The 22,720-nt window shown below is 50.0% G+C and overlaps 2 protein-coding genes across 5 annotated transcripts; one reads left to right on the top strand and one right to left on the bottom strand.

Annotated features, from left to right (window-relative positions):
• The first annotated feature begins 969 nt into the window (after positions 1 to 969).
• Positions 970 to 10,355, top strand: FNDC8 (fibronectin type III domain containing 8). The gene is made up of 4 exons (XM_054458383.2): positions 970 to 1,800; positions 6,711 to 7,086; positions 9,062 to 9,298; positions 9,923 to 10,355. Exons 1-4 carry the CDS (start codon positions 1,592 to 1,594, stop codon positions 10,073 to 10,075), a joined length of 975 nt encoding a protein of 324 aa, XP_054314358.1. The 5' UTR covers positions 970 to 1,591; the 3' UTR covers positions 10,076 to 10,355.
• A 1,341-nt stretch (positions 10,356 to 11,696) lies between these two features.
• On the bottom strand, positions 11,697 to 21,858 carry NLE1 (notchless homolog 1). 4 transcript variants are annotated; one of them, XM_054458365.2, is made up of 13 exons: positions 21,770 to 21,858; positions 21,491 to 21,634; positions 19,350 to 19,567; positions 18,736 to 18,815; positions 17,315 to 17,391; positions 17,044 to 17,141; positions 16,503 to 16,695; positions 15,864 to 15,999; positions 15,671 to 15,717; positions 14,757 to 14,959; positions 12,870 to 13,029; positions 12,716 to 12,786; positions 11,697 to 12,086 (listed from the first exon to the last, which is right to left on the bottom strand). In XM_054458365.2, exons 1-13 carry the CDS (start codon positions 21,785 to 21,787, stop codon positions 12,074 to 12,076), a joined length of 1,458 nt encoding a protein of 485 aa, XP_054314340.1. In that variant the 5' UTR covers positions 21,788 to 21,858; the 3' UTR covers positions 11,697 to 12,073. The 4 variants fall into 4 exon arrangements, with proteins under 4 accessions (XP_054314340.1, XP_063511478.1, XP_063511479.1 ...); XM_063655408.1 differs by having other exon boundaries at positions 11,697 to 13,029; XM_063655409.1 differs by lacking the exons at positions 17,044 to 17,141; positions 21,491 to 21,634; positions 21,770 to 21,858 and having other exon boundaries at positions 19,321 to 19,443.
• Between the last annotated feature and the right edge of the window lie 862 nt (positions 21,859 to 22,720).

Genomic DNA, 22,720 nt, shown 5'->3' on the forward strand with positions numbered 1-22,720 from the left:
GACAAAATGCGACACAAGACGACCCGCCCCTACCCCCAGGGAGCTTACCTGTGAACGAGGGAAAGATAGACAATGAAAGGGAATCACAGAAATCACATCATTACAGATTATACGACAGGTGTCAAGAAGCAGCAGAGCACCCAGAGGGCACCTGCGTCAATTTTTCAAAAGTTTGTTTTGTTTTGGTTGAGACAGGGTCTCGGTCGGCTGCCCAGGCTGGAGTGCCCTGGTGAGAGCTCAGCTCATTGCAGCCTCGACCTCCTGGGTTGAAGCAATCCTCCTGCCTCAGTCTCCTGAGTAGCTGGGACTACAGTCACGTGCCACCTTGCCCAGCTAATTTTTGTATTTTTTGTAGAGGTTTCGCCTCTACAAAATGGAGTTACACCATGTTGCCCACGCAGGTCTCGAACTCCTGGGCTCAAACAATCCTCCTGCTTTGGTCTCCCAAAGTGCGGGGATTACAGGTGTGAGCCACCGTGCCTGGCCTTTATTTTTTATTTTATTTTTTATTTTTTTTAAGGGCAAGAAACCTTGGTTATATAGAACACACACAAAAAGATATGATTTGGTATTTTTAAATGTCCTTTGCTTTACCTCATCCACAGGAAGAAATAAAACTTTACATGGTTATCTCATCACAAATCTGTGAGGGAGGCGCTATTTTTTATCCGTGTTTCACCAATGAAGAAACTGAGGTTCAGTGAGGTTAAATCACTTGCCAAAGGTCACCTAGCTAGGCAGCACAGGGCTGGACTTCACATCCACATCTGACTCTGCAAAGCTAGTGCTTTCTAATAGCCCCCCTCCCCACCCCTGAAGCTGTGTACATGTTTTCCTACTGTAAGGTGGTTTCTCTGAGAGCAGAGATCATGTGTGGCCCATCTCTGTATCCCACTGCAACTGCCACCATTGTCACTCCACACAGGAAAGTACTTGGGAGTGTGGGTGTGGCACATTTAGAATTCTAGCAGTGAAGTCTGATCATATGTGAGCCATGAACCCCTATGAACCATGTGGGCTTTCCCTTTCGCTAACCCATTGGGCACAGTGGAGTCTGCCGCCTGTGGTTTCAGGATAGAGAGCCTTAGCTTCTATGGACAAAGTTTCCCTCCCCAACAGACACTTTCCAATACTGCCTGTCTCTCAGGGCCACACTGCCGTCCTCTACATCCCGTGCCCATCTCTCACCATCCTTATTCTCCTTCCCAGGGCAGTGCAGAAGGGCACAGGTGTCAGGCATTTTGAGATCATCAGAGAAGGGCAGGGCTGCTATCACCACGGAGTATTAGAGCTGGAAGGGGCCCAAGGGCTCATGCCGTCTGCTCCTTGGTTTTACCCCTCTCATGATACTGCTTCACAGTCACACTAGCCCTTGGTCTGGCCAGCCACATAGCTAGCCTGGCAGCAGTAGCCTCAAATCAAGGGGGGAGGCTGGCCTGTAATTGTTACACTCTGTGATGATTATGAAGTCAGCTCACTGCACCTGCAGACTGCCCAAACTAAAGGTGGGCCAGTGCCCCCACAGTTTCTCTCTGCTTCTGGTCAGCTGGGTTGTCCTGCATGGTGACGGGTGTCATCCCAAACAAACCAGATGGCATCAGAGGCACTCCATCAAGTGGGAGATGGGGAGGAGGCTGTACTGAAGAAAGAAAACTTCAACATGATGAATGCCCTCGACCAACTGCCAAAACCCTTTCCAAACCCCAAGTCTATGAACCGGACCATCACTACCAAAGGACTCCCACTAGCCTCAAATGGCAATTTGGTCAACTTCTTGAAGGAAGATACCATCAACCTACCGTAAGACACAAATCTGGTCCCTCCCTCCCTCCCTTCCTTCCTTCCTTCCTTCCTTCTTTTTTTTTTTTTTTTTTTTTTTTTTTGACAGGATCTTGCTTTGTCACCCAGGCTGGAGTGCAGTGGTGCAATCTCGGCTCACTGCAGCCTTGACTTCTTGAGCTCAAGTGATTTTACCACCTCAGCCTCCCAAGTAGCTGGGACTATTGACGTGCCACCACCACACCTGGCTAATTTTCTTTTTTTTCTTTTTTTTTTGTAGAAACAGGGTTTCACCATGTTGCCCAGGCTGGTCTTGAACTTCTGGGCTCAAGCGATCCTCCTGCCTCAGCCTCCCACACTGTTGGAATTATAGGTTTGAGCCACCATGCCTACAGTTTCTAAGAAAGGCTGGAGCCGGGGGCTGGGCAGAGAGACTTAAAGAAGCTATACTTCCATGACTTGTCACAACCCAGTTCCTTGACTCCCAGAGAAGAGCATGTGGACAGGTTGGATCTATTTATGTATTCCTGAGCCCCAAATCACTTCTTGGAGGCATATGGAGCTCCCACTCCAGGAGGCCTTCTTGGATTAGTCAGTTTTGTTGACAGTGCTCCTTATCCTGTCTTGTCTGGCTATGGTCCTCACCATCACCAAACCCCCGACACCCCCATGGCTCCTCTTCCTCAACCCTCTCTCTTTGGTACCTTCATCTACCTGACTGTTCCCCAGTAGCCTGCCTTCCTTCGGATTGGGTTTTGCTGTTCCTCCTCACCAAGTCTGGGTTTCCTCTACTTCATTCCACAAAACTCTTTGAGCACCTGCAAGGTGTCTGGCCCAGTGTTTAAGTTCTGGGAACACAGAGCTGGAAAGCACAGTCCCTGCCTTTAAGGAGCTCCCAGTCTGGCATGTGGAGGTCAGGGGTGAAAGGATGGGGATCATGATACAACATGGTCTGGTAAGTGCCATTGAGGGACCAGAGGGACCACATGGGTGAATGACCTGTGCAGTCACAAATAGCCCTGCACTTACAAGGGGCCTGTGCTTAGTTTAATGCTTTGCTGTTACTATCTTCAAATTCATAATTTTTGAATAAGGGGCTCAAGGTACTTCAGTTTGCACTGGGCTCCACAGACTACATAGCTGGTCTTGAGTATGTGAGAGGGATGTGGTGTCCATTCCCCAAAGTGCCTTTAAGCAAGCAGGTATGGCTAAAGTGATGGATGATCGTAGGAAACTTCATGGTATACTGGGAATCTTGGGCTAGAAGCCCAAATTCAAATCCAAGTTCTGCCACTTAGAGATTTATGGTCTTAGACAAGTTAATTAAGATCGGAGGCCAGATGGGGTAGCCCACGCCTGTAATCCCAGCACTTTGAGAGCCTGAGTCGGTTGCATCACTTGAAGTCAGGAGTTTGAGACCAGCCTGGCCAACATGGTGAAACTTCGTCTCTACTAAAAATATAAAAATTAGCAGGATGTAGTGGCATGCGCCTGTTGTCCCAGCTACTCAAGAGACTGAGGCAGGAGAATCCTTTGAACCTGGGAGGTGGAGGTTGCAGTGAGCCAAGATTGTGCCACTGCACTCCAGCCAGGGGTCTGGGAGACAGAGCAAGACTCTATTTAAAAAAAAAAAAACAACAGATCAGGGACCCTCAGCCCCTCATTTGCCAAATGGGGCTAACACCCATCCAGCAGAGCTGTTGTGAACATCAGGAGGAGGAGATGTTCAGCATGTAGCCAGTGCTTAGCGGCCTTCTGTGCTTGCATCAGTACCAGCATTTGCAGTAAGTGAATCTGAAATATTAATTCATTAGGACAATCTAAAGTACATATGACATTAATACCCAGACTCTTCAGTCTACAAAAGACCTTGGTGGGGGAATCATTTATTCCAAATGTCCACCAAGCGCTAGCATAGGGGATCTGGGCTAATCAGGATTTCTCAGGAGGAGGCTGATGAGGCTGGAACTTGGGGAGGAAAAACTTGGCCCATTCATCAACCAAGACGTGGGAGGCTGGATGGGAGTAAGGGATCCACAAACTGTGGATTGTGACCTATTAATGGGTCAAGAAGTCCTTCTAGTTGGTGAAGACCACTATGATAAAAATAAACTGGCTGGGTGCAGTGGCTCAAGCCTGTAATCCCAGCACTTTGGAAGGCCAAGGCAGGCAGACCACGAGGTCAAGAGATCGAGACCATCCTGGCCAACATGGTGAAACCCCTTCTCTACTAAAAATACAAAAATTAGCTGAACATGGTGGCCGCACCTGTAGTCCCAGCTACTCGGGAGGCTGAGGCAGGAGAATCACTCTCACCCAGGAGGCAGAGGTTGCAGTGAGCTGAGATCACACCACTGCACTCCAGCCTGGCTGACAGAGTGACACTCCATCTCAAAAATAAATAAATAAATAAATTAATTAATTAATTAATTAAAATAAACTATAATAGCATTGGAAATTCCAGAGCCCATTGCACACAGAGTAAGTATTGGTCTGTGAAATGTTTGTTTTAGTTATAGGTGTATATATGCATGTACTAAGTTGCCATGGGAAGTGTATTTTACTTTGGGTAAAGGTAAAAAAAGATTTGAAAGCCAAACTTTTCAGCTTGGTGTTCTTCATCAGTTAAAAAAATATTGTTTTTTGTTTGGCTGGGGGCAGTGGCTCACGCCTGTAATCCCAGCACTTTGGGAGGCTGAGGCCGGCAAATCATCTGAGGTCAGGAATTCGAGACCAGCCTAACCAACATGGTAAAACCCCATCTCTACTAAAAATACAAAAATTGGCCAGATGTGGCAGTGTGGGCCTGTAATCCCAGCTACTCGGGAGGCTGAGGCAGGAGAATCGCTTAAGCCAGGGAGGCAGAAGTTGCAGTGAGTCGAGGTCACACCAGTGCACTCCAGCCTGGGTGACAGAGCAAGACTCCGGCTCAAAAAAAAAAAGAAAAAGAAAAAGAAAAAAGAGTAAAAACAGAAAAAAAAAATGTTAAGTGGTGGGGATCATGTACAAGGCTTTTCTTTGTAATAGCAAATAACTCATAACAATACAAATATCCATATAGGCCGGGCACAGTGGCTCATACCTATAATCCAAGCACTTTGGGAGGATCACTTGAGCCCAGGAGTTTGAAATCAGCCTGCGCAACATGGCAAAACCCTGCCTCTACAGAAAAATACGAAAATTAGCTAGACATGGTGATGTGCACCTATAGTCCCAGCTACTCAGGAGGTGGAGGTGGACAGATGGCTTGAGCCCGGGAGTTTGCGCCACTGCACTCCAGCCCGGGCAGCAGAGGGAGACACTGTCTCAAAAAACAAAAACAAATATCCATGTAATGGAAAATCATATAACAGTAAAAATGACTGAACCAGAGCTATATGTATCAAGATAGATGAATGTCAACACAAAGTTGAGTGAAAAAAGCAAGTTGCAGATAGATATGTGCTGAATAATATCTTTTATTTATACAACGTCTACAAACGTGAAAAATAATAGATCTTGCCTAAGGATAACATAAATATGTAAGAAACCTATAAAGACATACATTGAGTAATAAATACACAATTTAAGCTTTACTATAGTCGTTACTTTTCGGTCAAAGGATGAGGATTTTGGTGGGGGACAGAAGTGTCCGGGGGGGGGGGGCTGTACCCATAGTGATAAGGTTTTATTTCTAAAGCTAGATGAGGAGTAAATGGAGGTTTAATATAATATTCTTGATATTTTTGTATAAGACTAAAATACTTCATAATTTTTAAAAATTCAGAGTGGAAGAAATAAGTTTTTGAGCATCCACCCCAACATATGTATATTTATTTTGAGACAGGGTCTCGCTCTGTTGCCCAGTCTGGAATGCAGTGGCAGGATCTCGGCTCACTGCAACCTCCACCTACCAGGCTCAAGTGATCCTCCCACCTCAGCCTTCCAAGTAGCTGGAATTACAGGCACCTGCCACCGTGCCCAGCTAATTTTTTGTATTTTTAGTAGAGTCAAGGTTTCACTATGTTGGCCAGGCTGGTCTTGAACTCCTGACGTCAGGTAATACATCCACCTTGGCCTCCCAAAGTGCTGAGATTACAGGTGTGAGCCACCGCGCCTGGCCCATATGTGTATTTGTATTCGTGTTAATTTTACGTGCTAGATATTAATAGGTATTATTAAATGCTACTAAAATGTAAGTAAATATTAGTAATTCCATTAAAATTTAAACAATAGTAAATAAACATTAGTGAAATTGAATGTATTACTTCTATACCCGAGTAGATCTTTGTGATTATTCCCTGGGGCATTTGCACCCCACTTTGGAGGGAGGACTTGCCATTTTAGCATGTTTTTTAAATTGTGGTTTGCAGAACACTTGCATCAGGATTTTCTAAGGATTTTGTTTGTTTGTTTGTTTTTGAGACAGAGTTTCACTCTGTCGCCCAGGCTGGAGTGCAGTGGTGCGATCTCGGCTCATTGCAACTTCCACCCCTCAGGTTCAAGCAATTCTCCTGCCTCAGCCTACCAAGTAGCTGGGATTACAGGCGACAGCCACCACACTCAGCTAATTTTTGTGTTTTTAGTGGAGACAGGGTTTCACCATGTTGGCCAGGCTGGTCTCTAACTCCTGACCTTGAATCTGCCCGCCTCGGCCTCCCAAAGTGCTGGGATTATAGGTGTGATCCACTGCGCCCAGCCAGGATCTTATTAAAGATGCAGATTCCTTAGTCCCATGCTAATTGGGGACCAAGGACTAAAAGTCTGCATTTTAGTAAGTGCCCTGGTGAGTCTAATGCAATGCTATAGAGCAATGAGGCTGTTTCAAGCTGTTTGCAAATGGCTGGGGATGCTGGTAAGTCAGGCCCAAGGCCTGCCCTCAGGAGCCCTCAGGTGGAACGGGCTGGGGTGGCCTCCTTCATCTGACTCACCTGTCTCCCCTTTTGCTACAGGAAGCCACTGCCAGTGGAGGATTCAGATTGCAGCTCTGATGAGACCAGCATCTCTGCCTTCTCATCCACCTTGCCGAACCCTATCAAATTAGCTGTGACCCAGCCCAACAGCAGCTTCTTTGCAGGGATGCTGGAGGGGGAGCTGAACAAACTCAGCTTCTCCCCAGTGGCCAAGAATACAGAAAACGAGGACCTGGCCCTCAGCCCCTGCCCATGCCCATTGAAGTCCCAAATGGCCACAAGGGGCCTGCTGGACCTTGACAACCCTGAGCTGGAGACAGAAACCTCCTCAACACACTCGGAATCTTCTGTGGTTGTGGAGCTGCCGGACACCCCCTTCATCTTTGAGCACACCGTCAACAATTCCACAGCTGTGGTGCGTTTCCCTTGCTCATGAGTTCAGCAGAGGCTTATTGTGCCAGGCACTGAGCTGAGCTCCATGGGTAGTGAGAAGGTGCCTGCCACCTGCATGTCGACCTCAAGTTCATGGTTTAGGAAGGGAGAGGACGTGTCTGTAAAAACTCCAGTGCAAGACAGAAAGGGTACAGTGCTGTAGGAAAAGTTCAGAGCAAGTACCACCAGGAATTCAGAGGGAAAGATATTTCCAGATGCGGGAATAAGCTTGGTGGCTTTTGGTAACATCTGAGCTGGGACGTAGAGGTAGCATGTAAACATCTAGAGGTGGAGGAGGGGAGGCATTCCCTGGAGGGGCGGACCCTAGCAAAAGCTCACAGGAAAGTGTGGGAGGAAATCTCAATTTGAACAAGATGGTAGGTGATCTGTAGGAACAAGAAAGCGTGAGAAGCCCTGGATGAGGACCTGGGATCAAGTGAGGCTACTCGGAATTGCTGAGCCTCCTCCCTAAAGGGTCTGGGGTGAAGCCTGATAATTTGCACTAGTAACAGATTCCCGGAGGATGCTGGTGCTGCCCGTCCGCGGACTACACGTCAAACAACACTGTCCTACACTATGGGAAGTGAAGACAGGGGACAGGACAGGGAATGTTAGTCTGGGATCATCTTCCAGAGTCCTCCAGTGTTAGGCTACTTTATAGACTTTTCTGTAAGTAATAGGGAACAGCTTTGTATAAAGCTTCACATCAGATGATGAAAGCAATTCGAGCTGTATCTTGGGAAGATGCCTGGAATTCCACTGTTGGATGGCCCAGAGCAGTGTTTCTCAAAGTGCTCTCCAGATGGACAATGTCAGCATCACTCAGCAAATTGTTAGAAATTTAAATTCTCATCTCCCTCCACCACATTTGGGCCTCCCAATCTATCTTTTAATAAGTCCTCCCGGGTATTCGAATGCACACCAAGTTTGACAACCACTGGCCTAGATGGAGGAGAAACCAGACAGGAGGCAGCAGGCCCAGAAATCTGCAGTTATAAAATCTCCCTGAGATGCTTAGCCAGGCTTGGCAACCATTGTAGTACAAAGTGTATGGGCTCTGGAGCTATGGGTTTGAACCCTGGCTGTCACTTAATTGCCGTATGATGATGGACCAGTCACTTGCCCTCTCTGGACCTAGTCGATAAGATGATCTCTAAGGTCCCTCTCAGCTGACAGAGTCTAGACAGAGTCTAGAACCAACCTTTTTGGCACCAGGGACTGGTTTCATGGAAGATAATTTTTCCATGGATCAGGTTGGGGGGATGGTTTCAGGATGAGTCAAGCATATTACATTTATTGTGTACTTTATTTCTATTATTATTACATTGTAATATATAATGAAATAATTATACAACTCACCATAATGTAGAAACTGTGGGAGCCCTGAGCTTGTTTTCCTGCAACGAGAGGGTCCCATTTGGGGGTGATGGGAGACAGTGACAGATCATCAGGCATTAGATTATCATAAGGAGCATTCAACTTAGATCCCTCCCATGCAATTCACAATAGGGTTCACGCACCTATGAGAATCTAATGCCGCTGCTGATCTGACAGGAGGCAGAGCTCAGGTGGTACCGTGAGCCGTGGGGAGCAGCTGTAAATATAGACGAAGCTTCGCTTGCTCGCCCACCAATCTCCTCCTGCTGTGCTATCCAGTTCCTAACAGGCCATGGACTGCTATCAGTCCATGGCCCAAGGGTTGGGGACCCCTGGCGTAGAAGAAATATGGAATGAGGGTGTACTCTAAAGTGGGTGGGGCTGCCCAGGAGAGTAGCACATGCTTCGGGGCAGGGGTTCCACACTCAGTGCTGCAGTACCTTGCGCCTTCCGTCTGACCTGCCTGGGCCCCAGCAGGAGCAGGGGATGGGCGTAGGACGTCCTGACCCCAGTTGGGAGGGTGAGGGGACAGGAAGGATAAGACATATCTGAGGAATCCTCAGGGATCTCTCTTCCCCTAGATTTCCTGGACCTACGCCTTGGGCAAGCAGCCGGTCAGTTTCTACCAGCTCCTGTTACAGGAGGTGGCCAAGACACAGGAGAATGAGTTGCCCGAGGCAAAGAATCGTCCATGGATCTTCAACAAGATTTTGGGCACTACTGTCAAGCTGATGGAGCTGAAGCCTAACACGTGTTACTGCCTCAGTGTCCGTGCAGCCAACCCAGCTGGGGTGGGGAAGTGGTGCAAGCCCTACAAAGTGAGCCCTGGGAAAAGAGGGGCCTTGGGGGTGGAGAGAAGTCCGAAGCCAGGGAACCAGGGCTTTGGAGGTTGGGAACACCGCTATGCCCACATGACTCATCTGGCTAGCTTTCCTTCTGCCTGGGTCAAGAAGCATCAATTCCAGAATGCATGCTTCTGGGAGGTTTAAGGATTAAGCCACTCTGGGGCCCACTAGGAATGCAAACGAATGCATTTTTCAGCATCACTCTAATGTTCCCCTTCCAAAGCCATTGGTTTTTAGACTCTGCAACTCAGTGCCAATGATTGTGAGTAGGCTGGGAAGTCAAGGGCATTGAAAGAAACAGGGAAGACAAGAGGCTAAAGGGGGACGAAGAAGGGAACAGCCTGTGTATGGGTAGGGGTACGGGGGTATAGAGGCCTGAGTACAGACAGCCCTTTGGTTGGAAATATCCCATAACGGAGGAGGCACAGGCTTGAGTCATGCATCTTTGCACCAATTTCCTGCATCAATGGCTAGGTTGGATAAGGCTGTTTAAGGTCTGAGTTAGCAGACAGAAAAAAAGGGGTGATAGAGACAGAGAGAGAGAGCCAGGTTCAGATCTGGGAAGGAATTCTGAAGGGTTTTCTTGTTTCACTTCAGTTTGCAACCCTGGCCACTGACTTCAGCAGCTTTCCGGAGAACTATCCCATCCAGATCACCGTGCAGCGCAAGGAACCCCGGCGAAAGATCGTGTCCATCAGGCCGGAGGAGATGCGGAGGCTGGAGGATCTGGAATACCTATTTCCCTATTAAGGGGGAGGGCCCCAGGACACCTCTCACCTACTTTCAGCTTCAACCCCAGGCCCTCAGGAACCAGAACCATGAGACCTACCATACCACCAGCACCATGCGGGCCCGGGGCCTGGCAGAGTGGTATGGGCTGGGGCCTAGGCTAGATAGGGGCCCCATTCACCTGGAGACATCTCAGGCCAGGCCATGCCAGGCTCAGCCACTGCCCACAGCTGCTGGACTCCCTCCTCCCTCAAATCTGGGCTGGGTCCAGGTCCCTCATTAAAGAACTGCAGGTCATCCAGCACCCTAAAGTCTGCTTTACCCTGCAGACAGCCTCAGATGGGCTGGCTGACACCTACCTCCTAGCTTCCACCAGGACGGAGTCTACATGGCTAGGGAGATAGAAAACAGGCAGCTAGGCAATAGGATGTTGCCATTACCCCTTCCCCAGTGGGGTGGGGGAGGAGGGCAGGGAGACTGGTGATCTAAGACTAAAAGGCTCTTACACCAGAAAAATACAGAAATAGCTGTCATGGACAGACATGGTGGCCCATGAGCTGTCAAACTAGCTTGAGCTCTGGAGGGAGGGATGTGGTACAAAGTGCACAATAAGCTTTGGGGCAGGGCCTGGTTTAATCCCGGCTCTTCCTCTTACTGGATGTGAGGGCATGGGCTAATCATTTAAATTTCTTATGTTGTTTCCTCATCAAAAGTTTTGGAGCTTGAGAACCTTCCAGGCCTGGTGCAGTCTGAGAGCACAGCAGACAAACACCTGGCACCAAGGAGCTCAGTGGCTGATAGCTTTGTTCGCTTCTTATGTAGCCTCACTGCAGAGATGTGCAAGGTGGAGGCCAAGCACCGCAGCTAGGTGACGGGCAAAACCCAAAAGCACAGACAAGGGTGGAGGAGGGTTAAGAAGGAGCAAGATGCTAGTTCTGAGCAGTTTACATAAGGATGGTTTGGAAATCCAATCTGAGTAGTTCATACCATGACCCTGCTTAGCATGGGAAGCAGGAGAAAGCGGAGGCAGGGTACATTCAGGGCAAGATCTCGGCCTGGGGTCTGAGTCCTGATGGGAATTCCTTTCACTACTTGAAAGTTCTCTTGTGGCAAAGAACTATCCTCTGTATCAACCATATCCACTTCTGCTCAGAGCTCATTCTGCTGCCTCCCCATCTGAGGGAATCCTCTGGAAGAGCCATCACCTTCCCCGCTCTATCCCAAGGGCCCAGGGCAGTGCTTGATGCCTGGCAGGGCCTCAAGCAGTGTGCCATGGGAAGGCAGAGGCATCCCCTGGAGCAGGGCTGGCCAGCAGAACTCTCTTGATGATGAAAACCTTTGTGTGTGCTGTCCAATACTGGAGGACTTACCCAGTGCGACGGAGGAACTGCACTTCTATTTCATGCCAGCAGCCACGTGGCCAGTGCCTACTGCAGTGGACAACAATACAGCCCTAGATTCTCCTTGGCCACTATCACAACTGGCCTCTCTCTTACCGACATGGGGGAAGAGAGGGAAGGCAAGTGCCTGGTCAGTGTGGTTTTGGCATAGTCCAGTGCAAGGGAGGGGGCTGGACAATCTGATTTAGCACAGTCCTTGATTGAGTCATGGGGATTCTAGGACAAGGAATTAGAACCCAACACACAAAACATAAGTTATTTATTTCGTCACAGAACCTGGGGTCTGACCCTGTACAGAGTTGACACTAGGGGCCCAGTCATAGAGCCTGGCCGCCCACCACCCCTGTCTGTACCAGCAAGGTAGAGAGTAGCAGACACAGGCCAAGTTCAGTGACAACTTCCTGTGACTTTCGATTTCTGGCTCTGGGGTGTGCCACAGGCAGGGGATCTGTGGGAAGACCCCATTCGGGTCTGTCAAGGACAGCAGGCCACACGCATTCTCAGGTCCCCACTGGTGGGGAGGGTGTGTGCACTGCCATCTCAGCCTTTGTTCTCTGGCAGGGAAGGCAGCTGGCAGAGGCCGAGTCCAGGTGAGGGTCAGAGAGAACTGCAGGCCTTCTCATCTCCTCCATCTGTGGAGAAGGGAAGGGTGTCAGGATGGGGATTCCACCTTAGGAAAGGGAGGCTGTCATATAATCCCAGTGTCAACTGACGGACGGCCTGTGGTCCACCCTCAGAGTCACCAAGAGCCGGGTGACCGTCCCTGCTCTGGCCACCCAAACTCAGGCTGCCCACTCACTGCCTGCTGCCACCAGGACCTCCACCCAGGGCCTGGCCCTCGGGATGCCCACCAGCAAACAGTCACAATCCCTTATAAGCACACAACACTTTGGCTTCCAGAGTGTTGACCCTCCTGTTTTTGATCCTGTCTGTGAAGGTTTGATAATTCCCAAGAGACTGATTAACCAAGTTCTCTGTGATTACTCATTGGCAGAACCAGGATTTGAACTCAGGTCTTGCGACTCTGAAGTCCAGTGATAGAAAGACCTGGACGTGCCCTCTAAGAGATGTCCTATGGCCTCTGTTATTCCAGTGGCCCTCCCACTTGCCCACTGAGACTCTGGCTCCACACACCTCCTCAAGACAGTCTGAGCACCTGGAGGGGCCCTGCGGACTTCTATGCCATAATGGAAAGTGTGCAAAGAGGGACCTTAGGGGTAGGAGGGCTGTGCATGCCAACCACCACTTCCCCCACACTCACATCCGGAGGCATTTGTCCTTCCCACCACTTGCCACTCTCTGGCCATCTGGACTCCAGTCAACAGCATATACCTAAAGGAAGGCAGGTGGGGTGGTGAGAGGGAGACAGCCAGGCTCCAATCCCAGTCCCTCCTTTGCCTGAGGGCTGGCCCTACCTCATCCGCATGGCCGGGCAGGTCCATGGCCAGCTTCTGGGCTTTCACATCCCACACCTTCAGTGTGCTGTCACTGCTGCCGCTGACCAGGAGCCGACTGTCAGCTGACCACGCAATCTGGTACACGGCAGCCACGTGGCCGCGTAGGGAAGCCAGGTACCTGGTCCAGGAGAAGACGATAATGGATTTTAGTCTGAATTAGATCTTTCAACACATCTGAAGGGTCCCCTATGCTCATGGCAGTGGTTCTCAACCTCGGCTGTCTGTTAGAAATACCTGGGAACTTTTAGAAAATCACACTGCCTGGTCCCCATCCCAGACCATTTTAATCATTACCAGTCATTACAATTTGTAAAACTTCTCCAAATGAGTAGCTTCTAGCATGCCTCTTGCTTGCCCTCCATACCTGCACAACTTTGCATGCCTTAGACTCCAACGTGGCCATCTGCTTAGCCCATCTGCCTGTCATCCCCCCAAACAGCAGGTGCCTGCTGACAGGTGGCATGGAGTAACAGTGGGCCCACTGAACTTTCACGTCAACACAGTCTAGCTGTTTCTTTGGACAAACCATCAGGCCTCTCTGAGATTCAGTTTCCTTATTTTAAAAAGGAACCCAATTATCTATCTTAAAGGGTTGCTGTGTAAAAACACAGTGACTGACGCAGAGGTCCCCCCTTCAGCCCCAACAAGGTTTCCCTGGCTCTTTTTCTCCCCCCTTGCCTGTGTCTTTGCCTCTCCTCTGATCCGATTAACTCCAAGGGCATTGTGCCTCATAACACCAAAGGTTCCCACACTTGAGTGGGTAGCAGAGTTACCTGGTAACTTTATTAAAATGAAGAATCAGATCCACAAGGTCTGAGTTGGGGCCAGGACTCTGCATTTCTATCAAGCTCCCAGGTGATGCTGATGCTGCTGGTCTGTGGCCCACACTTTGAGGAGGGCCAAGTAACAATTGTACCACAAGCCTACCTACTACCACTTCACCTTCTCCAGGGCTATAGCCCTACCCCTTCAGCAGCTAGCTCTAAGATCACTTCTCTCCTAAGATATAAACTAGCATTTTTTTTTGAGACAGAGTCTCACTCTGTTGCCCAGGCTGGAGTGCAGTGGTGTGATCTCGACTCACTGCAACCTTTGCCTCCCAAGTTCAAACGATTCTCCTGCCTCAGCCTCCAGGGTAACTGGGATTATAGGCACGTGCCACTACGCCTGGCTAATTTTTGTATTTTTAGTAGAGACAGGGTTTTGCCATGTTGGCCAGGCTGGTCTCGAACTCCTGAACTCAGGTGATCTGCCTGTCTCAGCCTCCCAAAGTCCTGGGATTATGGGCATAAGCCACCACGCCCAGCCTGAACTAGCATTTTTAGTGACCACTTAGTGCAGGTCCTAAACATACTGTCTCATTAAATCCTTGTAACTAGGCTGGGCATGGCGGCTCACACCTGTAATCCCAGCACTTTGGGAGGCCGAGGCAGTTGGATCACTTGAGCTCAGGAGTTCAAGACCAGCCTGGTCAACATGGTGAAACCCCGTCTCAACTAAAAATACAAAAATTAGCCAGGCACGGTGGTGGAGGCCTGTAATCCCAGCTACCTGGGAGGCTGAGGCAGGAGAATCACTTGAACCCAGGAAGCAGAGGTTGTAATGAGCCAAGATCGTGCCGCTGCACTCGAGCCACTTGAACACCAGGCGAGAGAGTGAAAGTCATCTCTAAAAACAAACACCTTGTAACAAAGCTGAGAGGTAAGGGGTCTGCATATTACCAAAGAGGAAACAGTGGCTTAGAAAATCCAAACACCTGCCAAGGCCACACAGCTAGTAAGTGGCAGTGCCAAGCCCCTCCCACCATTCACTCCTTACAGAGGAGCAGTACCCACCCCTACTCACTTGCCCGTCCTGCCATCCCACAGCTTGATGGACTTGTCGAAGGAGGCACTAGCCACGATGCGGGAGTCAGGAGAGAAGAGCACCTGGTTGATGAGAGCTTGGTGTCCTGTCATCCGAGTGAGAGGCTTTTTGTCCTCTGCTGGGGACCACAGGAATAAGGTGAAGTCGTCTGAGCCAGACACCAGCCTCTCTGGACCCTGGCCCTAAGGGAGGCAGAAAGCACACTGTGTTGGGTGTGGTCTCAGAAAGAAGGAGGAGGGCCCGACTTTGGCAGCAAACATACACCCTGATTACTCAATGCCAGGGACAGAGAGGCCAGCACTAGGAGCAATGAGGACTGGGTTGGCCACTCCCTCGCACGTGACCCCAGGCAAGTCACTTCATCCAAAAGGAAAAAGAAACTCTACATGCATGTAGAAAAAAATTTTAAGATACATAGTTACAGAAAAAGGCACAAAATAATGTGTTAAGGATTTTATGTATGTATGCATGTGTGTGCTTATACATATATACCGTATATAGACACGTGTCTGTATATTAAATCTCTGGAAGGTGATTCAGGATACTGGTGGCACTGGATGCTACAATAGAGATGGGAGACTCTGCGATCTACCTTTTGTATTTTTTGAACGTGAATGTGTAAACAATCTTAAATAAAACAACAAACTAAAGTAAAAAAGAAGCATGTTGGAAATGTAATAAATAGACAAGCAAATAAACTAAACAAAAAACAAAATAAAATGATCTCTAGCACATTAGTATTTTAGGATTGCAAACTAGGATTATGAAGAACAACTTTTTGGAATAGGTACATTCTGAGCTGGGTCTAGAAGGGAGAAGGGTCTGAGAGGGTTTTAGTGATCGGCTAAGGACTGGTACAGAGCTAGGGGTGCATGTGGCTGGCACACACTCACCCGCATGAGGTTGTATCGGCTCAGAGCCCTCTCCTTCAACTCCTGCACTGTGACCAAGTACCGGAGGGGAGAAAAGGAGATGAGGAAGAAGGCCGATTAGAAAATCCAACACAAAGAGCAAACACTCCCCATTAAGCTAGAGAGCTGGCTCCTTCCCAATCAGCCCCCGCTCTTCCTTCTCCCAGTCACTCACAGGATCCTTGGAGGTCTTGGGGATTAACTGAGGCCTCAGCAGGTTCAAAGGCCCCAGTGCGCAGGGCATAGTCAGTGCTGAGGGCCATGGTGTTCACCCAGTGGCCGTGGCCTTGCAGAGTCCGGCACAGCACACCCTACGGGAGAGCGAGTCAGGTCAGACACACACACTCTTCCCCATGCCTGGGCAATTAGCCCCAGGAGATGGGTGGTACAAGACTAAGAATCATCATCACTCATGCATTGTGATCTTAATCAAACCACCCCTCTGGGGTCAAGTCTCTCCCCACTTGTAAAATGGAGTCCAGATCATGAAAATGTTTCATGGAGGACGAGTTAGGGATGTCAGAGTAAACGGCTCCAGTCCAATACATTTGGGATATGGTAGATCAGATAAAGCCCAACAGGTGTCCTATAGGAGGAATTTCCAGAGTGTGACAATCTCATGGGGACTCTGCAATCTCCACTATGGTGCAACACCAACCACAGAACTCCTCATTCCCAAAACACCTCCCTAGACCAGGGCTCCCAGCACACATCTGGGAAACACTGGACTCGCTGATGTCAAGGTTGTTCTGAGTGCCAGCATCTTGTGACTTGAGATTTTCTGGACTGGTTTCTGAACCCTCCCAGCACTTACGTCATGAGCTCTCCAGACTTTGATGGTGCGGTCCTGGGAGGCAGAGTAGAGAAGCCCGTCCCCTCCCCACCGGAGACAGGTGACCGACTGGGTGTGCCCGGTGAGGATGCGCTCACAGCGGCCTGCAGTTGTGTCCCAGATCCGCAGACTGCCATCCTTGGAGCTGCTGGCCACATAGCGGCACTCAGGGTTCCTGGAGAGAAGGGAGATGTGACCTCATCTGTGACCTGGCAACATCTGTCTGCCCATGGCACCTCCCCATTCCCAACTTAAAGGCCATGGACGATCTTTTGACAGCTTTCTGACACTAAGACCCGGCTGCACTGCAAGGTGACTGCAACCAGCAGACCCTGTGATGAGAGCCTCTCCCAAGCAGCAATGCAGGTCTGCCCGAGACCCTTCTCCCATGCCTGGCAAGCCATCGCGGTCATTCAGGCTGCCCATCTTGTCCCCTCACATAAAACTTCTATGCATTGGGCAGGGAAAGGGGATGGCTTTGATCCCCTGGGTCATTTGTCCCAGCTCCGTCAGTGTCACTTACGCATGGAGGGGCTCCCAGCTCAGGCCTGTGATCCACTTGCTGTGGCCAGCGAGGGTCCTGCCCACCTGCTTCCCTGTGCTTGGGTCCCAGAGGAGAATCTGAAGGACAGAAGCTCACTGAATAATCCTCCCCAACAGGTCTCTGGCTCCACCAAAATCCCTGCCTACAACTTCCCACCCAACCCTCCCCAAAGACTCCTGAACCTGATTCTGAATTGTCCCCTAGGAAGGCCCCCTTGAGTCTCTGCCTATTTACCCTGAGAACCACCTACCTGGCCATTCTTGCAGCCTGAGGCCAGCTTCTTGCCATCTGGAGACCAGGATATACTAAGGACCCAGTGTCTGTGTCCTAAGAAAGCAGAGGAGGGAGAAATAAGGGACTACATCTGTCTTTATCCCCAGTGCCCAGCAGTGCCTGTCAGGTGCCAGGTACTCTTTAACCATTTGAATAAATGAATGATTGAACAAAAGGAGTGATGAGGCTTTCTGGGGATGGACAGAACGCACCCTAAGTGTTAGAGCTCTGCATCATGCTGCACAGATAACACCATCACTCTCTAATGATTCCTTATGTGACACATACTATGAAGTGTTTTTGTACATGTCATCCCTTGTTATTTCTCAAAAGAGCTCTAAGGTATGGAGCAAAGCAAGAATTATCATCCCCATTTTCCAGATGAGAAAATTGAAGCTTAGAAAGGGAACATGCCCTACACACACAAGATCACTTAACTAATCTGTGGTATAGCAGTGGTTCTTCAAGTGTGGTCCCCAGAGCAGCATCATCAGCATCTCCTGGGAACTTGTTAGAAACGCAAATTCCCAGGCCCTACCCCAGACCCAATACTCTGGGGGTGGGACCCAGCAATCTGTATTTTTTTCTCTCTTCTCTTCTCTTTTCTCTCTCTCTTTCTCTTTCTTTCATGGAGTCACACTCTGTCACCCAGGCTGGAGTGCAGTGGTGCCATCTCGGCTCACTGCAACCTCTGCCTCCTAGATTCGAGCAATTCTTCTGCCTCAGCCTCCCGAGTAGCTGGGATTACAAGCACACGCCACCATGCCCGGCTAATTTTTGTAGTTTTAGTAGAGATGGGGTTTCACTGTGTTGGTCAGGCTGGTCTCAAACTCCTGACCTCAAGTGATCTGCCTGCCTTGGCCTCCCGAAGTGCTGGGATTACAGGTATGGGCCACCACGCCTGGCCAGCAATCTGCATTTTAACAAGCCCCCAAGGTGGGGCAATTCTGATTTGTGCTCAAGTTTGAAAACCACTGTGGCAGAGGCAGGATTTAAACCAGGTTCTCCTTGCTACCAGTCAGTCAGCCTCTCGCCATGTCCCATATTGACTCCTTGGTGCAGTTTCTGCTTGTGTCTAAGTGGCTGGCTGGGCTCAAGGACATGGTCTCTACCTAGAAACAGACAGCTGCCAACTGGATATTAAGGGGTTGTAATCTGCAAAGTGAGATCCTCATCTCTATGAAAACAAAAAACGAGCCAGCTGTGGTGGCAAGTGCCTGTCGTCCCAGCTACTGTGGAGGCTGAAGTAGGGGGACTGCTTGAGCCCAGGAGTTCAAGGCTTGAGCCCAGGAGCTCAAGTGAACTGTGACTGCACCACTGTACTCCATCCTGGTCGACAGAGCAAGACCCTGTCTCAAAAAAAAAGAAGACCCCCTAAATGGCTAATTGCATACTGACCCTTGCATGTGAAATGTGGTGTCTCTGTGCTGAGATCCCAGAAGCGCACGGTGGTGTCTCCAGAGCCACTGGCCAGGTACCTGGGGAAGAAGAGAGGATGCTTGACACTGCACATGTGCATTTCTGCCACCTATTCAATCACTTTCTGTGAATAGAATATGGAACTGGACTCTTTCCTCGCCCCTGGAAGGGAGAAAGACAATATTGATGCTGTCCTCTGGGAGAATACATCAGGAGGCCATTTCTTTCCTCTCCACAGCTATAACCAGCTTTTGAAGCTTCTCATTACCTTTCTAATTTTGAAAGAAGTAACTAATCCGAGTTTCACAGATGAAAAATTAACTCAGAAAGGTTAAGTGATTTATACAAGTCACACAGCTCAGATCCTGAAAAATCAAGTCTAGGAAAGGTTTGTCCAAGGCAGGGGTCCTTAAGCAGCCTTTGGGGACCATGCCCTACTGAGGAAGTCCCTTAATTGCAAGCTGAGTCCAGAGCATGGGTCTATGGTAGACAGCCCTGAGGCCCCATCAATTATAACTCTGGGGGACCCTCCCCAAACCAGGCAAAGACTGCACCCCCACATACCCCCTCCATGAGTCTGCAGCTGTCCTTACTTTCCCGTGGGGCTGAAGGCCACAGAAATGACTGCCTCACTGTGACCCTCCAAGGAGCTGGTGCAGCGAGTCACGGCCCGGACTCTGAAAATAGCCTGTGGCTGGTAGATGATGTCTAGGACCTTCTCTGTCTCCACTGCCTGGGACTCCAACGTCTTCCCCAGTGAGGAGATGATCTCAGCATCGTGGACAAAGAAAGCCAGTGGCAGGGGATCCTCCTGAAGGACAATGGTAAAGGACAAACCTGCATCAAAGGATGTGCAGGGGCACCCTCTGCCAGGGATGCTCCCCACTGAGCTGTGGGAGGTGAAGCTTCTTCTTTTCAGCCACCGTGCTAGGGATACCCCCATCATTGCCCATTGAGCAAGACCATTTATTTATTTATTTATTTATTTATTTATTTATTTATTTATTTTTGAGACAAGAGTCTCGCTCTGTCACCCAGGCTGGAGTGCAGTGGAGCAATCTCCGCTCACTGCAACCTCCACCTCCTGGGTTCAAGAGATTCTCCTGCCTCAGACTCCCGAGTAGCTAGGATTACAGGCGCCCATCACCACGCCTGGCTAAGTTTTATATTTTTAGTAGATACGGGGTTTTGCCATGTTGGCCAGGCTGGTCTCAAGCTCCTGACCTCAGGTGATCCACCTGCCTCAGCCTCCCAAAGTGCTGGGATTACAAGCGTGAGCCACTGTGCCCAGCCTAGCAAGACCTTTTAAGTCACTGAACAGCAGTTGTAGGACACTTACACAGCACTTGGAAATTTTTTTCTTTTTTTTTGAGATGAAGTCTCGTTCTGTCACTCAGGCTGGAGTGCAGTGGTGAGATCTCAGCTCACTGCAACCTCTGCCTCCTGGGTTCAAGCAATTCTCCTGCTTCAGCCTCCCGAGGAGCTGGGACTACAGGCACCTGCCACCATGCCTGGCTAATTTTTGTATTTTCAGTAGAGACTGTTTTCGCCATATTGGCTAAGCTGGTCTCGAACTCCTGACCTCTAGTGATCTGCCCACCTCAGCCTCCCAAAGTACTGGGATTACAGGCATAAGCCACTGCACCTGGCCTGAAATTCTTTATCTGCATCTCATAACAACCCTGGGAAGTAGATACTAATATTCCCACTGACAGTTTTCAAAAGCAGAGGCTCAGAACAACTAAGTAATTAGTTCAATGTCCTATTGCCAATGATTAATTCAGGTTCTTTAGGTCCAAGATAGGATTAGCATATAGCATATGCAGTGTTTCCCAAACTACCACACCACACTATATTTGTGTAAAAAGCTCCCAAAACGCCTGTTAAAAAATGTAGACTTTCTGCTTCATCCCAGAGTTTGGTTTAGTAAGCCTGGGATGGGGTCCAGGAACTGCAATTTTAAGGACCTCCCCTGTCCCCAGGGCAGCTCTTCAGTAAACACACTGGCTTAAAGGTTAAAAGCAAAGGCCGGGTGCGGTGGCTCACTGCAGTAATCCCCAGCACTTTGGAGGCCAAGGCGGGCGGATCACGAGGTCAAGAGATCGAGACCATCCTGGCCAACGCGGTGAAACCCAGTCCCTACTAAAAATACAAAAATTAGCTGGGTGTGGTGGCGCGCGCCTGTAGTCCCAGCTACTCGGGAGGGTGAGGCAGGAGAATCGCTTGAACCTGGGAGGCAGAGATTGCAGTGAGCAGAGGTCACGCCACTACACTCCAGCTTGCCAGCCTGGCGACAAAGTGAGACTCCGTCTCAAAAAAAAGAAAAAAAAAGTAAATAAATAAATAAAAGCATGGGTATTCAGATAATTTTGGGTTCCAATTCCAAATCTGCTACCTACTACATAGCATCGTGCAAAATATTGAGTCCCTCCGGGCCACGCTGTAAAATGGGGATATTAACGTGTCCCAGACTGGGGGACTGTGACAAAGAATCAATGAAATACAGCATCCAGTGCGTTCAAAGCTAGGCCCCTCTCCGCAGGTGGACCCCTTTGGTTGGCGTGTAAAGCGCTTTGCCACTGATTCCATCTCTGACATAGGTGGGAACTCACGCCAGGTGGGTCACCACAGTCCGTTAGCGGGGGACCATGAACCGCAGACCCTCGGTAATCTGATTCCCCCACCGCACCCGCCCGGGGGTGGAGATGTGAGGCCGCCCTGGCCAGCCACTTACCTGGGCCAGTAGCGCGTTGCACACGAGCTGCAGCCTGTCCGGGGTGATGTCCACGGGCACGTCGAACGGGGAACCCAGCAGCTGCCCGCCCTCATCCTGGAACTGCACTAGCAACCGCTGCACATCGCGCGCCACCGCCTCGTCCTGCGCGAGCAAGTGGGGCGGGAGTCAGCCTCGTCGCCCGCCCAGAAGGGCCCCACTTCGCCTCTCTCAGGCCTCAGGGACCCGGGCCCTAGCGCCCCGCGGCGACGCCCCCCGCCCCCATCCACGCACACCCACCGCCACTGCCGCCGCCATCCTGCGTCCCCACGTGGAGGAGAAAGAGCCCGGAAGACAGAGCGCCGTCTCCGTGGTCGGGCGGGGTCGCCGCCGGCCACATCGCCCTCTGCTGTTGGGGAGGAGAAGCGTCCCGCTGCGCACGGCCTCAGGGATTAGAAATTGGCTTACCCGGTGCTCCTCCCGCCCCTCAACAGCCTTCATATTTATTTTTCGCCAGGGTCTTAGAGGACACAGTAAACTTTTGACTCTTCACAACAGGGATACTTGCCCCATTTTAATTTAATTTTATTTTGAGACAGAGTTCCACTCCGTCGCCCAGACTGGAGGGCAGTGGCGCCATCACGGCTCACTGCAGTCTCGAACTTTTGGGTTCAGCGATCCTCCCACCTCAGCCTCCAGAGTAGCCTGGACTACAGGCATATGACACCCTGCCCGGTTATTTTTTTCTCATTTTTTGTAGAGACGAGGTCTCACTATGTTGCCCAGGCTGGTCTCAAACTCCTGAACTCAAGCAGCAACTCCCCCACTCCCCAGCCTCAGCGTCCCAAAGTGCTGGGATTACAGGTGTGAGCCACCACGCCTAGCCTAGAAATTAGTATCCTTTTAAAAAATGGATCAAGTCAAGGCTGGGCGTGGTGGCTCACACCTGTAATCCCAGCGCTTTGGAAGGCCCAGGCGAGCAGATCACTTGAGTCCAGGAGTTCGAGACCAGCCTGGCCAACATGGTGAACCAGGTCTCTACTAAAAATACAAAAAAATTAACCAGGTGTGGTGGCATGCACCTGTGGTCATAGCTACCGGAGAGGCTGAGGTGGTAGATTCTCTTGAACCTGGGAGGCAGAGGTTGCAGTGAGCCGAGCTGTCACCACTGCACTCCAGCCTGGATGACAGAGCAAGACTCTGTCTCAATAAATAAATAAATAAATAAATAAATAAATAAATAAAATGGAT

The sequence above is a fragment of the Pongo pygmaeus genome, chromosome 19 (assembly GCF_028885625.2).
Source record: "Pongo pygmaeus isolate AG05252 chromosome 19, NHGRI_mPonPyg2-v2.0_pri, whole genome shotgun sequence".
NCBI lineage: Eukaryota > Metazoa > Chordata > Mammalia > Primates > Hominidae > Pongo > Pongo pygmaeus.